This window comes from Oryzias melastigma, linkage group LG14 (genome assembly GCF_002922805.2).
Source record: "Oryzias melastigma strain HK-1 linkage group LG14, ASM292280v2, whole genome shotgun sequence".
Taxonomy (NCBI): Eukaryota; Metazoa; Chordata; class Actinopteri; order Beloniformes; family Adrianichthyidae; genus Oryzias; species Oryzias melastigma.
Window position 1 is genome coordinate 12471777 of NC_050525.1, and position 14913 is coordinate 12486689.

Genomic DNA, 14913 nt, shown 5'->3' on the forward strand with positions numbered 1-14913 from the left:
AAAAAAATCTATTCATGAATGAACTAGTAAATGTCGATTTTAGTTTTTTCCAGATTAATTATATATATATAATTTATTTTGTCATATTTTTAATCAATTCTACCTCAAAGGTTTGCATTGAAATAGTGACTGTCAGAATAAATCCTATTTCCTGTCATCACCCATCCCTGCTCCTCCATTATGCTGCTGTGCATTTTGCAGTAGCTGATGCTCGTACATTTGCATGACATCCTTCAAAAGGGTGTGAGTTTGCGACTGCAGACAATTTACTACTCTATCATTTTTTTTCAGTCAATGGCTAAAAACGCCGATTTATGCGTCAGAAACGTTCCAATCATCCACGTGATTCGGAGGTTTTTTTTTTCCTCCCCCGGCGGAACACGGCGATCCTGCACGCGCCTCAGCAGCGGGGAAGTGCCCCTGTCTCCGGTACCTGACTGACTGACACGCCGGTTTGGAGGTGCGAGCTGAGCAGCAGGCGAGTCTAGTAAGACGCAGACAGACAGGAGCTTACCGGAAGTTTGGCAGAGCTGTTTTCGAAATAAAAGCACGAAACACCTGCAGTCCTCGTGATAAAAATAAATTATAATTTTTAGTAAAAGTAACCAATATATTTTAACGAATCCTGCAACAAAATGTATGAATTACTGGTAGTGATCAACAGCAGCCCAGTTCCCAGATTCCATTTTATTTTTATCTATGTATCTATTTAGTTTTTACTTTATATGCTTATTATTGTACAAATCCAGTTAAGGAAAACATTGATCATAAATGAGCATACAAGAACAAAAATGGCCGAGTGACTAAATAAATAAACAAATAAATGACAGAGACAACTCCATCCATCCATCCATCCATCGAAGAAGGGTAATTTTTACCTGATATAATACACCCAATAAAAATATTTGTCATAAAAAATAGATCAAAACATGCCAACAATGGATGAATTAGACTGGTTTTATTTTAAACTGTGGTATAATAAGAAAATGGAAAATAAAAAGATAGGAAGATCCTAAAAACATGCTTGAAAATTATTGAAAAATTAGGAGTTTGAGAAAAAAAATTCTAAAAATAAAATAATGACACACTAGAGACTTGACCTTTGCTCCGTCCATTCCTGGGACATGTGAGACTTTACCCAGGCACTCAGTGCTCTAGGGTTAAAAATATTCATAAACCCAGATTCCATTCAACACAAGAGGCTTCCTGGAAATGTAATTTCTCACATGACCACTAGAGGCTGGTTTCAAAAGTGGTAACTTTTGAAACTGATGCGTATGTGTTAAACTAATAAATAAATGATTAATGATGTACACCCTTCATGCAAGAACCTTTTTTGGCACTTTTTTATTTAGAACCACATGGAAGAGTAAGCTTTAGTCAATAAGGGGACTCTAAAGCATTTATAAGTCAAAAGGGAACACTTTTATCTATTATATAGTCCGTAATATGTTGTAATATATTCATATTTTAACGTATATTATTATTGCAGGTTGATAAACATGTTTTAATTTGAAAGTGTGGACCGGAAGTGCAGCGCTTCCCCTGCATGTCTGGACGGCGCGCTCCGGCTGTGGGCATCCTCAGACAGGTGGAGGAGGAGACGTCCTCGAGCAGCTGAACCGCGCCGTGGTTTGACCGGGGGACTGGGCTGGGCTGTGGGGCGCGGAGCGGTGGACGCGGCGCGGATCCTCCTGCAGCCGCCGGACTCCAAAGGATGACAACAGACCCCCGGCATGCTTCGGGTGGTCTCGGCATCCTGAGCCCCATGCTGCACACTTCAATGTGGACGCGGCGGGGACGAGGGATGTAGCGGATGAATGATGAGACCGCATGGGCTCGCGCTTCACGCCTAGAAACCACGACCTTGTTTTCAGCGATCCCCCACCGCGCTGATGGAGAACCAAGCGGGCGAGCCGCAGAACTATGAAGACGTGCAGAAAAGCGGCTACCTCCGCAAGCATAAATCAATGCACCGGCGCTTCTTCGTGCTGAGGTCGGCCTCGGAGCATGGTCCCGCTCGGCTGGAATATTACGAGAACGAGAAGAAATTCCGCAGCAAATCGCCGGTGCCCAAAAAAGTGCTGAACCTGGATACTTGCTTCAACATCAACAAGCGCGCAGATTCCAAGAACAAGCACATGATAGTCCTCTATACCCGCAGCGAGAGCTTTGCCATCGCCGCGGACAGCGAGGAGGTCCAGAATGAGTGGTACCAGGCGATGCTGGACCTCCAGTGCAACTGTAAGATGTGAAAAGTGCTTTCTGCACCATCTCAGCACTCTTTGTTTTCACCAAATATTCCATATTTATTAGAATAAATGATTCCAGTGGGTGCAGCTTTTTATATATTTTTGTATTAAACATGAGCTTCTGACTGGGCTGATCTGCACGCTATGGGCGGCGTGTGTGTGTTTGTGCAGCACATTTGAATACGGTTTGTCCTAATCTGCGCCTGTTGGCACAATGAAACGCGATGCATTCCTCATTTGCACAAATAATCCGGAATGAGCGCCTTTTTTGTGACTGAAATGCGGATCTTCTCACATGGCGGTGGGTTTTTGCATGGCGCAGTGGGCATATAGCAACCATCCAAGGGATGCATCATATAGTAGTAGCCTATCGCGGTGCACTCCGCTGCAGCCCGTGTTTTTGTTTTTCTGCACAGCTCTAACCTACATTTGCGCTCCTCTGCGCTGCTGGTGTGGAGATCTCCCTGGAAATAGCGCATTTTTTCTTATTTTCTGATTGATTTTTTTCTCTCTTTTCCCCCTTTGCTCAATCGTATGTTTACATTTTTTTTTAATCCTATGATGGACACCCCCTGCCCCCCACCCCTTTTTCTCCCCGCCTCGTTCAGACTGATGGGCTTGCCCGGCTCTAATGTGTTGTTGTGGAACCCTAACGAGATGCGCGCTAGAATAATACACACTCCCATTTTGTGAAGACCACAGCTTAACCACTATGAAACACAATTACATTTTACATCATGGGTGGACACTCAGACGCTGCTTAGTCACATTAATGCTGTGATAAAAGGAGGATGGTGGCAAAGCAGGGTTATTGTTATTTTTGTGAGAAAAGAGGTGATTTTTTTCATCATGCATTCTCTGATTTTATGATCTGCTGAAGCTTTTAGGATGCATTCAGACTGGACACATTTGGTTTGTTTAAAGTGAGCCGGAGTTCGGTTCCCCTGAGAATTTGGAATGAATTTTCAGTCTGAATACAGCCAAGCGGATACTGGTTCAGGACCAGGAACCGCTCTCAGACCTATTTTTCGAGGTGGTCTCGGTTTGTTTTCATTCAGACTGAGCTCTGGTTCGCTCTGAGTTTCCTCAATCTGAATAGGGTCCATGCTCGGAGCGGAACAACTGGACCAAAACAGCCACCGTAGCCGGGCATTATGGGATGTAAACAAAGTAGTAGAGCTACAATGAAACTCAGCAACTCAATGAATTGTGGTCGGATGGCCAATGACTGAAGAGATCTTTAGTCAGGTGGTGTTTGTTTACAAGCTTTGGTTCGAAGCAAAAATTTTCAGATGATGGCAGTCTGAATACAGACCAAACTCAAGGTTCAGGACTTGATCCGAACCAAATTAAGTGGACTCCATGCAGATCAACGCACTTCTACAGTCTGAATAAACCCTTAACATCATTCAAATTAAATGCTGTCCACATGCAGAATATATTCTTGCACCTGTATATTCAGAATGGATAGACTTATATGGAGAGAAAATAGATCTAGTGGATTTGTGCATGTGTAATTCTTAATTTTTAATTTGTACAGTACATGTTGTGTATAACTGGGTGCACTTGCAACGTGTACACTCGAATATGAAAAACTTAAAGGGGCTTCTCCACACCCAGAAAGCACTATGATTGGGGACCAGGGCTCAGTGAAGAGATCCGTGCTTGAGGCGCTGTCAAGAGGAAGCAATTAGTTCCAGAAAACATAAAAAAAAGTGTTTTAAAAAGAAGTATTCAGACTTTTTTTTGGTTAAATATCAAGGAATATCTGTTTAAGAACGTGGAAAAAAGGTAAAGTTTTACTAGATATTTTTCACAATCTAAGTTCAAAGTAGCTGATAAGAAAAGTGATAACCCAGCACTTTAGCAGCATTTAAATGCATCATCTATGCACAAATCTGAAGACTAGAAAGGAATCTCACAACCCCTCATGCACTTGTAACTCTAATCTGTGCTTAAATATGGTTTTGTCTGTGTGTATCAGTCAATTGAGGCATACAGTTCAAAGATTTGTATGCGTAGGAGCCATTTTTAATTTGTAGTTAGTTTTAAGCTGGTGTCATTTCAAGGTGTGTGTGTGTGTGTGTGTGTGTGTAAATTGTATTTTTGTGTATTTACATTAACATGTAAATACACAATTGCAAGTACACACAGTTATGCACAAAATGTTTTCTATGAGTTACAAATCAAGAATTACGCACACACAAGTCCAGTAAGACTATTTTCTCTCCATAGTATATTTCCTTATTCTTTAGTTAATTTAGATGTATTTTTAATCTTTTTTTTGTTTTTAATCACCACATGTGCTAACATTGTTTATTTTTGCTTTTTTTGTCTCAGGTAAAACCCCTGAAGACTACGGCAGCAGTGGAGAGTGCAGCTCTCCGTCTCCTGTTCCAACTTTTAAGGAAGTTTGGCAAGTTAAGGTCTGGCCTAAAGGTCTAGGACATGCCAGGAACCTAGTGGGCATCTACCGACTGTGCCTAACCGATAAGACAGTCAACTTTGTCAAACTCAACTCGGATGTGGCCGCTGTCGTTTTACAGTTGATGAATGTCCGCCGGTGTGGCCATTCGGAGAACTTCTTCTTCATTGAAGTTGGACGCTCGGCCATCACTGGTCCTGGAGAGTTTTGGATGCAAGTGGATGATTCTGTGGTGGCTCAAAACATGCACGAGACTCTACTGGAGGCCATGAAGGCCTTGAGCGAGGAGTTTCGTCAGCGTAGTAAGTCTCAATCTGTGGGGACGTCTTGCGGAGGTGGGACTGCTTCAAATCCAATCAGCGTCCCGAGTCGGCGTCACCATCCGAACCTGCCCCCGAGCCAGGTGGGCTTCTCTAGGCGAGCGCGCACAGAGACTCCTGGAACTGGAGGCAGCAGCACGAGCACATCACCCACACTACGCCACGGCTTCCCAAGAGCACGGACAGCCAGTATCGGAGCCAGGTCAGAGGAAGGCGGCGCTAGTGCCAGAGGCACATGGGCCAGCTCCAGTCCGAGTCTGAATGGATCCTGCTCAACGACGCCAACACTGAGGCCCAAGCCCACAAGAGCCCCAACTCCTGCTAAGATCACCCTCAGCCTCGCGCGGTACACACCCAACCCTGCTCCGTCTCCGGCCCCGAGCCTGTCCTCCAGCTCCGGTCATGGATCAGAGTGTGGCCTCGTGGGGGCCGCTGTGGGGGGCATGACGATCTGCTCCTACCCTCGTGTCTCTCAAAGAGTTTCAGTTTCAGGCTCTCCAAGTGACTATGGGTCCTCGGACGAGTACGGTTCCAGTCCTGGGGAACACTCTCTTCTTATACCGAGTCTTTCTGGACACCACGTCCATGGAGACGCAGCCTCCAGCTACATAGTGATGGGGCAGAGAGAGGCTCTTCTCAGTTCCCACCATCGCTCCAAAGGCCGGCGGATTCTGCGGCGGTCATCCAGCCGAGAATCTGAAGCGGAACGCAGACTGCTGAGTAAGAGGGCCTCCCTGCCCATGGCTTCCCATGAGCGCCTGGCCCCACATAGAAAAGAAGAAGACGACGAAGACGATGAAGAATATGCCATCATGTCGCAGAATACTAACAGAGAACAAGGTGGTTTACACCATGGCTCAGGAAACCTAGCTGGTAGAGGAGGGCAGCTTGATGCTGGAAGGGGGGGTGGGAAAAGGGCAGGAAAAAGCAGGAGCGGGCCAGACACAGGACCAGTCGATAGCGGATACATGTCAATGTTGCCTGGAGTGACATCTCCTCCTGTGTCGCTCTCCCTCTCAATAGGTGTGTCTGATGCCAGTGCCAAACCCGGGGCAGATGACGAGTATATGGCCATGACCCCCAACAGTAGCGTGTCTCCGCCTCGGCACATCCACCAGCCCAGCTCAGAGGGCTACATGGTCATGTCTCCTAACAGCAGCAGCTCCACAGACCTATACAGACTGGGGATGTGGGATTGTCGAGCCAGCATTGAGAGCCGAAATGTCGGTGACTACATGAATGTCTCTCCTTTGAGCAGCCGCTCCGCCTGCAGCACACCACCCTCCCACCCGGAGCAGCACCAGCTACAGCCAAAAATGCTCAATTCTTACTTTTCCTTGCCCCGAGCTTACCAGCATGCTCTTTATACTCGCTTTGAGGACGACTTAAGCACAGCAGAAGGAAAACAAGACGTCAGTGGACATGAAAACACTGGAGTAGGCGGTGGGGCGGGGTACAGCAAGAAAAACAAAACTTCAGTGGGTTCTGCGGGGGGCTGCCAGCTCTCCATGTCGTCCTCGTCTTTCTCATCCAGCTCCGCCAGCAGCGAAAGCCTTGAAGACAGGTCAATATCTGCAGGGCGGGGGTTAAGTCTGATAAGAGCCGGAGCAGAATACAAGAGTGCGGGGACATCAACAAAAGAAGGTCGTCACCACCAAAAACGAGGATCAAGTAGTAAGAGCCCGAAGCAACAAAGGAGGGGGCGTCCCCTTAGTGTTTCCTTGGACATCACGAAAGCAAACACCCTTCCCAGGGTCAAGGAGAATCTACCACCATCAACGTCTCAGGCCGTTGGTGAGTATGTCAGCATCGTCTTCAAGGAAGACAATAAATCCGATGCAGGACGCTGTGCAGTGTCTCAGCACGGAGATCCTGTTATCCATGCAACTCTGCGGCCCGTGAATAAGCCACTGTTCTGCCACACTAACCTTCCCCGCAGCTTCTCCGCCCCAATATCCACCTCTCCCGAATACGTCAGCATGGATCTGAGGAAATCCTCATTGCCCCAAACTTGTATTAGGTCCACATTCAGCCCCCTACAGGGCAGCCCATCTACTGCCGCCCCCCAGGCTAGGCACGAACACAGCACGCCGTCTCCTCTAGCAGGAAAAGCCAGTGCCGGGTTCAGAACAAAAATGAAGGCGGCAGCGATGCCAACAGATGTTCCATTAGCACCCGCCATCCTCCCAAATCCGTCCTTAAAGATGGAACCAGAGACTAGTTTGGGCTTTTCCCCCGTCAAGTCTTTCCAGTCTCCTGACCGGAGTAGCAGACTGGTCCGAGATGACCCGCAAGGACACTCGAGCCACCCCTCTGACACATTCAACTCGCCCCCCTCTATACGCCATCACCCGCCCTCCTCTACCTCCCTCTTCCCGGAGGGCAGTCAGCCAGCTGGTCATCGGCAAGGTTTGGACTGCTCCCTGTGGGAGAACGGGCAGTCTGCAACACCCCCGCCACAAGCCTCCACCTCATCCGCGGAACAAGGCCTTAACTATATTGACCTTGACTTGGTCATGAAGGAGAGCCCTCAAGCCGGAGTGGAGTGCTCCTCTCCAGTCTACAATATGGGAGGAGGTGCCATGGGTAGCAGTGCTGGCTCTGGCCTTAACACTTATGCCAGCATTGATTTCTATAAGTCAGAGGAACTAAGAGCAAACCAGAACAACAGAAAGGATGGTCAAGGTGAGTGGTGCAGGGTCATCAACCACTCTTAAAAAATGAGAACCCTGATGGTGGAATGACTTGATCACGTCTGGTTGTTCAGTTTTGTCCTGTTAGAACTATACATTTAGGTTTCAAAATAAAATACAATCAAGATTCCTTTGTAAAGTTTATTTGAGAAATTATTTTAAAATGAGCAAAACGTGGAACTAAAAAGTAAACTTTTAAGTAGTACTACTCCCATCCAAACTTCTTCACTTATAACAACTGGAATTTTTTTAATTAATTTTTTAAGGAATTACACTATGTATCAAAGTACATAATAGCATGCACATTTTTAGGTAGCTACAATTACAAACAAATGCTAAAAAGTAGCCAGAGCTTTAAAAAGTGTAAGTTTGTCTTCTTATTTATGTATTTTTTATCAATATGTCTGACCATTCTAACAGGAATTATGGCTCAGTTACCTTAAAGCCCCACTTCGACCATCTTTTGAGCTATTTTTAAAGCGTTCTCATAGTCTTTTAATTATGAATATTAGTTAAAATTGAAAATGCTGTCATTTTCTAGAATGTGGTTACTGCAGAGCAGCAGTAGTTCATCAGAAATTTGCATCTGAGTTGTGGGCGGGGCTATTGATGCAGAGAAAGTCTGCCTTCAATTCCCATCCGCCCTTTGTTTATGCACTCTCCCGCTAGCTTACAGCCTCTCATACCCCCAAAAATGGCCAGCAATATTGGAGCTATCCAGCCGTACAGTTTTGATCCAGATATCAGCTCAGATGGATCTATTTGTCTGCAGGTGGATGCATCAGAATGGAGCAGAACAGGGAGCTTATGGCCTGTTGATAGTAGAATTTACTCAACAACTTGATTTTCCTCCATCATGAGAGAAATGCTTCAAGAACATGTTAAAAACAGCAGAAAAGATGATTTTCACTGGAGTGGGTCTTTAAAGGTAATGGGGATTGAAACATAAGCAGGCAAACAATGCAGACATTCAAGCTTTTGCATAAAAATCTTGGCAGAAAAAAACACTTTTTTTAAAGATGGTAACTAGAAAAGCTTATTTTAATAGCAGTTTTTAAATTAAACAAATAATAAGTCCTTTAAAATCATGTAAAGAGTTATTGTAAGAATATGTGGCATTTAAAGGTATTAATAAAAAAAGGAAATATCAACTTTAGCTCATTCAAAGGTTCATAAGCTTTTATTTTGACACTTGTTGTTGTTTGGCTGCGTGAGATTTTGTATAAATTGTACGTTTTCAGCTTTTAAACAATAGAAATCTAAATAGAAAAAGATAAAACAGCAACGCCGAAGGAGGCGAAGCATTTTTCAAGTTGCTTGAAAGAACAAACTACAGGTCTCCTGGTAATGTTTGTCTAACTAAATACAAATTCTGATGCGCACAGTCTGCAGACACATCTCCTGTCTGAGTCTTAGTCACTTCTCCTTTCATCTTGAGCTGATGTGGAGCGCGACTGCGAGCTGGTGGGCAGCACTGTTTCCAGTCTGTGGGCTGTCTGTAGAGTCTCTTATTTTCACAAGTGGGTGTTGAGAGAGTGGAGCCAATTGATTTGTCTGCTGGTAATGAGCCATTTCACATGAATAGAGGATGAGGGGATGGAACCGAGGCCAGGTGTTTATGTTGATGCGTGGGTGCGCCGTTGGCTGCAGGGTTGAGGTTTCCCTTGCGCTGCACTGATGACACTTTATGAACGGTTCGTGTTTTAGACTGACAATCGTTTGCTTCCAAGTACATGAAAGAGCAGTTTTCCCTGTCAGGTGGGAGTAGGAACGCTGTACTTATTGCAGCTGAAATTAAGAAAAAAATGCAAATAATTGAATCAAATTGAAAGAAAATGCAATAAGTCATGATTAATCAGTTTATTACTAAGCAATGTCTTGTAATATTTTAGGAAAAACATCTGCTATCATCTTATTACATTTTTAGAACTATTTTGATTTAGAAAATTTGATAAATATTTAATTGAAATGTCTTGATTTGTAAATCAAATCTTGCAAAATTAAGTGAATAATTTAAGTATTTTACAATTATACCCAGTTCTTATACTAATGCCTAAAACCTAAAAAAGACCCCAAATTTCAAATAAATAAATGTGCTCTACATTTTCCTTTCATAAATTATCCCTAAATCTAAATAACTGTCAATTCCCTTGTAGACTGGAAGTATTAACTTCCTGCCACAACTAGATGCAATCAGTCTAATTTATCCAAATTCAAATGAACCACATTCAACTTAGAGGCAATAATTTAGTCCTTAAGCAAAAATATATATAAAAAAACAGATTAAGTGCTTGTTTGCACTGCAGCTGCAGGATCAGTGATTTTATGCATATCTAAAGCATACTTTTTAGCTTTTTTTCTCCAACTGATAAGTCTTTTATTCATTAGAACCCGACTCAAATAATTCTAATAGTCAGGACATCTTGATTAAAGGAAGTTATTTTGAAGTGCTTGCTTTAAAAAGTGCTGAAATTCTCTAATATATGAACCAGAATTTATATTTTCCAACTATACAAAATACATGATAATTCTAATTCAAAACTACTTTAATTGGTCAGAAGTGATACGTTTTCTAAGCGTTTTATCATGAGAAAACTGCTCTCCGCCACTAGATGGCCACTGAAATGTGAGACATTTACTAACCTGAGGATTTTTTTGTTAATTCTTTGTGCAGCAGGGTGGTGGGAGTATTATGCTATGGAGTTTTATGGACTTGTTGAGTGCACAAGCTGATTTAAAAATATTCTAAAAAAAGAAATGTCGGTGCTTTTAACATCTAAATTGTGGAGATTCTATAAACACAACTTTAAGTGTTCGCTCATTTGTCAACATAGTTATGATCTCCTAGAAGTGCTTGGTGTCAGTTTAAAGTCATAAAGGCTGCTCTTCTGGCATTGATGGTCAAATGGCTATTAATTCAGGCTTAGTGTTTTCCTTCATCTTTCAGTTAAGTGCTGAAATAAAACACCTTAATTAAACTTTAATGCTGACATTGCTTTTCTCTTTTAGCACCAAATAGCCCATAAATTCTTTAAACTCTTTTTTAAATTTATAAGGATTCTACGAGAACATTCCTAAAAATTCTAATTTTGGTGTATTCTAATTCTTTTGTGAATGAAGCTACTATTTTAGTGCTTTTACTTGTTGCTGCATCTGACTGAGTTTAGTTGATACAATCAGAAGTACTCTGTGTTCTTCAGGTGGCTCATAAAGAGGGGAAATAAACCTGATAAATCAGAGTCAAAGGCGCACAATATTGACATGTGCAACAATGGCCAATCAGAAAATCCTTCCAGAAAGATATGGAGCATCATGTGATATTTACCCAAGCTGCCAGCAGGAGCTCCAGAATAAACAAGAGCACTACGCTTAAGTGAAATTGTAATCTGGACAGAACTGCTTTATCTTCTTTAGCACTCAGCGTGTGAACACTTACATCAGACTGGAAATGATGAACTCCACTTTACCAGCTTGTTAACTTTACGATCTTCCGCTGTCTTTCTTTCAGACTGTTGATCTCCGTCTCGGTCCGGATGGCGACGGCGCGGTCAGAGCGCCACGCTCCGCCCGCGAGGAGATGACTCGTCTGTTGCCACAACACAACCGCTCACTGGAAGTCTCATCCTCCGGTCCCGTCTGCTGTTTTCTGTCAACCAAATGTCTGCCAAACAAACAATAAATGTACACACAACACCACGTCCAGACGGGGAATAAGGAAAGGAAAGTCGCCGGTTGTATTTTCAGTCATTTTTGGCGTGACTCGATCAATAGGCCGCTCTTTTATTTATTTTTTTTTCTTTATTCTAAGAATTTCCTTCAAACGGAAGCAGAATTGCTTAAAAGAAAGAAGTAACTTTCCTCAGAAAGCAGGCAGGTTGAGTTTCTAATATAACCTGTCACTGTAAACCTACATATCTCTTTTTTCACTGTTTTTGTGCTACTTTAAGACTTGCATCAAATTGAATTCGTATCACGTATATTTTTGGTCACAACAATATTTTCAACACCTGAGGCGTCAAACACAAAATCTTTAACATACTGTAACTCTTCTAGCTTTAACATCTCCTTCAGAATCTACTAGAATTACGTTGATCGTGTTAACAATTAAAAAATTACAGTAAATCAAATCACTTTAGCTCCAGTCTTAAAAAAGAAAAACACAGAAATATAAAACAAAAGTATTTTTTAAGGTTTATAATTATTGTGTAGCACAAAACCATTGAAAAAATGCTTTACTTGACAACGTTTTTTGTATTAAGTTGTACATTACTATGGTAAATATTATAGCAATGCAAATAGACTGACAGAAACCTATACATGCTGTAGTTCTTTTTGCATAAACTACCACATTTTTAATATAAAGTGACACATTACAATGGTATATAAAATACACAGTATACTGATTAATGCTATATAGGCTAGAAAACTATATACTCTTTTATAAAGTGCCTCCTTTTTGATTGTAGCTGTTTTTACACAGGTGATCTGAACATGGGTTGTAGAAACGGGGAATTTTTTTTTATTTTTTTGGTCCAAATTTTAAGTTTGTGCAAATGTTGCTGCCACTAATTAGATTGCCTTACTGTGTTTAACGAGAAACAACTTTTTGTTTTTTTTTTGTAAATTGTTTTGCAGTGCCTAACCCTTCAGCCACAGTAAGCACACGATCCGATTGGCTTCTTTTTTTAAAAAATATATGTTTAACTTTCCCTTTTGGGAGGTGCGTCCATGTTTTTCTGATCCAGTTTTTTTTTTTTTTTGTTGTAGCTCAGACAAAAAAAAAATCTTGTAAATTGGGACTCAACATTGTGTGGATTTTAATTGTAAATCAATTTTTTGAGGTTTTAACTTACACAGTTTCTACACTGGGAGCAAATTTCCTGTATATAGTCAGCATTTGTTTTGGATTTCCGGACACCTTAAACCCCCAAAGCATCCCCACGAGGAGAGCTGTAAAGCATTATCTATCACTCTGATGATCGAGTTGTGGACGGCGGTCATCAGAGCCTGTGAATACGAAGACTTCTCCACAATCATTGGGACACTGGGTGTGTGTGAACAGGGTATAAACGGAGAGGGTTTTCTTGACGTCAGTAGCTTTTTCCCACATTTAGCGTAATCCTCGTCACCAGCTATAATACAAAAAAACATTTCAATCAGCTTTTTACTTCCTGTTCACCTGACAGGAAGTGAGTCCTTCTCCTGAATCTTCACCCTGCAGCTTCTGAATCTAAAGTTTTTGTCATTAAATCACATCTCCTAAAATCTTTTATCCTTTATAATCTGATCTGAATCTCTGGTAATTGGGGATTAGCGTGATTTTCTGACTGTACCTCATAATCTCACATCCGAGCAGACGCAACAGTTGGCCTTACTGTAAAGCCCCCCCCCTCCAGCATACAGAAGAGGGGGGCACATTTGGGCACTCTGGTGATAGAAGCCTCTAAGTGTGGAAAAAGCTACAGTCAGGAGATTGGTTAGACCTGCATTGAAAAGAGCATCCTAATTATTTTAAAGCTGATACTTTGATAATGTTGTAAAAAGACTGAAGAGAAATTATAGGTATGTGAAGTTCTACTGTGTATAGAGGAGTTTTCTTCAGGGGAGGGCTGGGCTTGGGGATCCTTCTGTTCCTGGCAAAATTATTTTAAAACAGAATATTGATGATTCTTGTCTGTGATGTAGACAACGTCAACTTTTTTTTTTCTTTTGATAAAAAGAAAAAGTGATATAAAAGATGAAAGAAAGCTTTGTCTTCTGCTTGCTGTGTTTAAAGTTTCACGTCGGAGGTGGGTCTAGACTGCTGCACTGTAAGCCACCGCGGGCGGGTCAGAGTTTTAAAGGATAAACCCGTCGACAAAGGACACGTTTATTTAATCCCCGTTTAAACAGATGGTATTTTTGTAGAAGTTAAGGTCACGGCTCAGTCTGAAAAAATTGTATCTCGATGAAAAATGAGCAGTCTTTTGATGTGAGCAGAGAAAACCTCAGTACATCTGAGAAACGCATTTATATGTGAAGGTAAAAACCTGACAGATTGCTGGTGCTAATCAATTATTTACTACGTAGAGATGAAAACTCCTAAGAGAGAAGGAGCAGGAACCCAAACCTAAAAAACAAAAAGTGATATTTGTTAGCACTTGCTCCAATTAATGTCAAGACTTCATTTATATAAAAGCCTAATCGATTGATTAAACTTTTGCCATCACAACTTTACAGTGCAAAATTAAAAAAAAAAAAAAAACATAGAAATGATCTCCTGACGTCCTTCATTCCTGAGAGAATCGTAATTTTACACAATTGATAAGCAGGATTTTAATATGTAAAAAATATAGTTTTTGCTTTCTGGTTTTGGAAATGCAGAGAATGATATAAATAAAAATTTAATCAGACACAGTTTAATGTTATTGTATTCCGTAAATATGTTTTTTTTTTAATTTAGCCCAATTTTTTTTTTTTTACTTGAAGCTTTTTTTCTCAAAAATGACTTACAGCTGATTGACAAAAAAAATGATTTAAAAAATGTAAGCACAGAAATAAAAAAAAATCTTATTAAAAAAATCAAAATATGGTAGTAAAAGCGATTAATTTCCTGTAACTTGTGAGATTTTGGGTTCCCGTATTTATTTTAGGAGGCAGATTTATTGTTTTTCTAATCTCGGTGATCCACATTTTCCTATAAAACCAAAATATTTTTGCCTCTCAATTTGTAAGAAACTTTTTAAAAATTTTAATTTTTCTAATCTACGTTTTTAACATTTATCTGTAATAAAAATTCTTATTTTTTAAAAATCATCTGTTCATTGAATACATATTTTTCCCTGATTTTATGAAAAAAGTCAACTTTAAAACAAAAGATTTTCATTTTAACCCCATATTTGGTCATACTTGAGCTAACACCCAGAATGTGACGTCCAGGTCTGAAGAGGTTAAGGAAGTTAAACGTTAAATGCAGATTAACATTGAGAAATAAAGAATATGGACTGAATGTTTGCAATGGAAGTGCTCAATTACAAGTATAACAAGTATTAAAAGTATTACGTGCATTTAAAATATTTTCTCAAAAATAAAAGTAAATATAGGTCATTAGCAAGTAAATGGCAAGTAGTAAATCATTAATAAGTCTTTGACAAATTAAACAGCAAAGGAAATAGTTTTTTATCAACATCTCAAATCTTCTGTTTTTTGTCAAATGTCTTTAATCACTCAGCAGAATAACATCT

At 41.1% G+C, this 14913-nt stretch overlaps 1 protein-coding gene across 1 annotated transcript; it reads left to right on the top strand.

Annotated features, from left to right (window-relative positions):
* Positions 1–1535: 1535 nt before the first annotated feature.
* On the top strand, positions 1536–13934 carry si:ch211-284e13.4 (insulin receptor substrate 1-B). The gene is made up of 3 exons (XM_024266432.2): positions 1536–2244; positions 4593–7682; positions 11199–13934. Exons 1-3 carry the CDS (start codon positions 1896–1898, stop codon positions 11204–11206), a joined length of 3447 nt encoding a protein of 1148 aa, XP_024122200.1. The 5' UTR covers positions 1536–1895; the 3' UTR covers positions 11207–13934.
* The last annotated feature ends 979 nt before the right edge of the window (positions 13935–14913 follow it).

Coding starts and splice junctions, on each gene's coding strand:
- si:ch211-284e13.4 (XM_024266432.2), top strand. CDS start 1,896: ATGGAGAACCAAGCGGGCGAGCCGCAGAACTATGAAGACGTGCAGAAA. Junction 2,245..4,592: donor GCTGGACCTCCAGTGCAACT/GTAAGATGTGAA, acceptor TTTTTGTCTCAG/GTAAAACCCCTGAAGACTAC.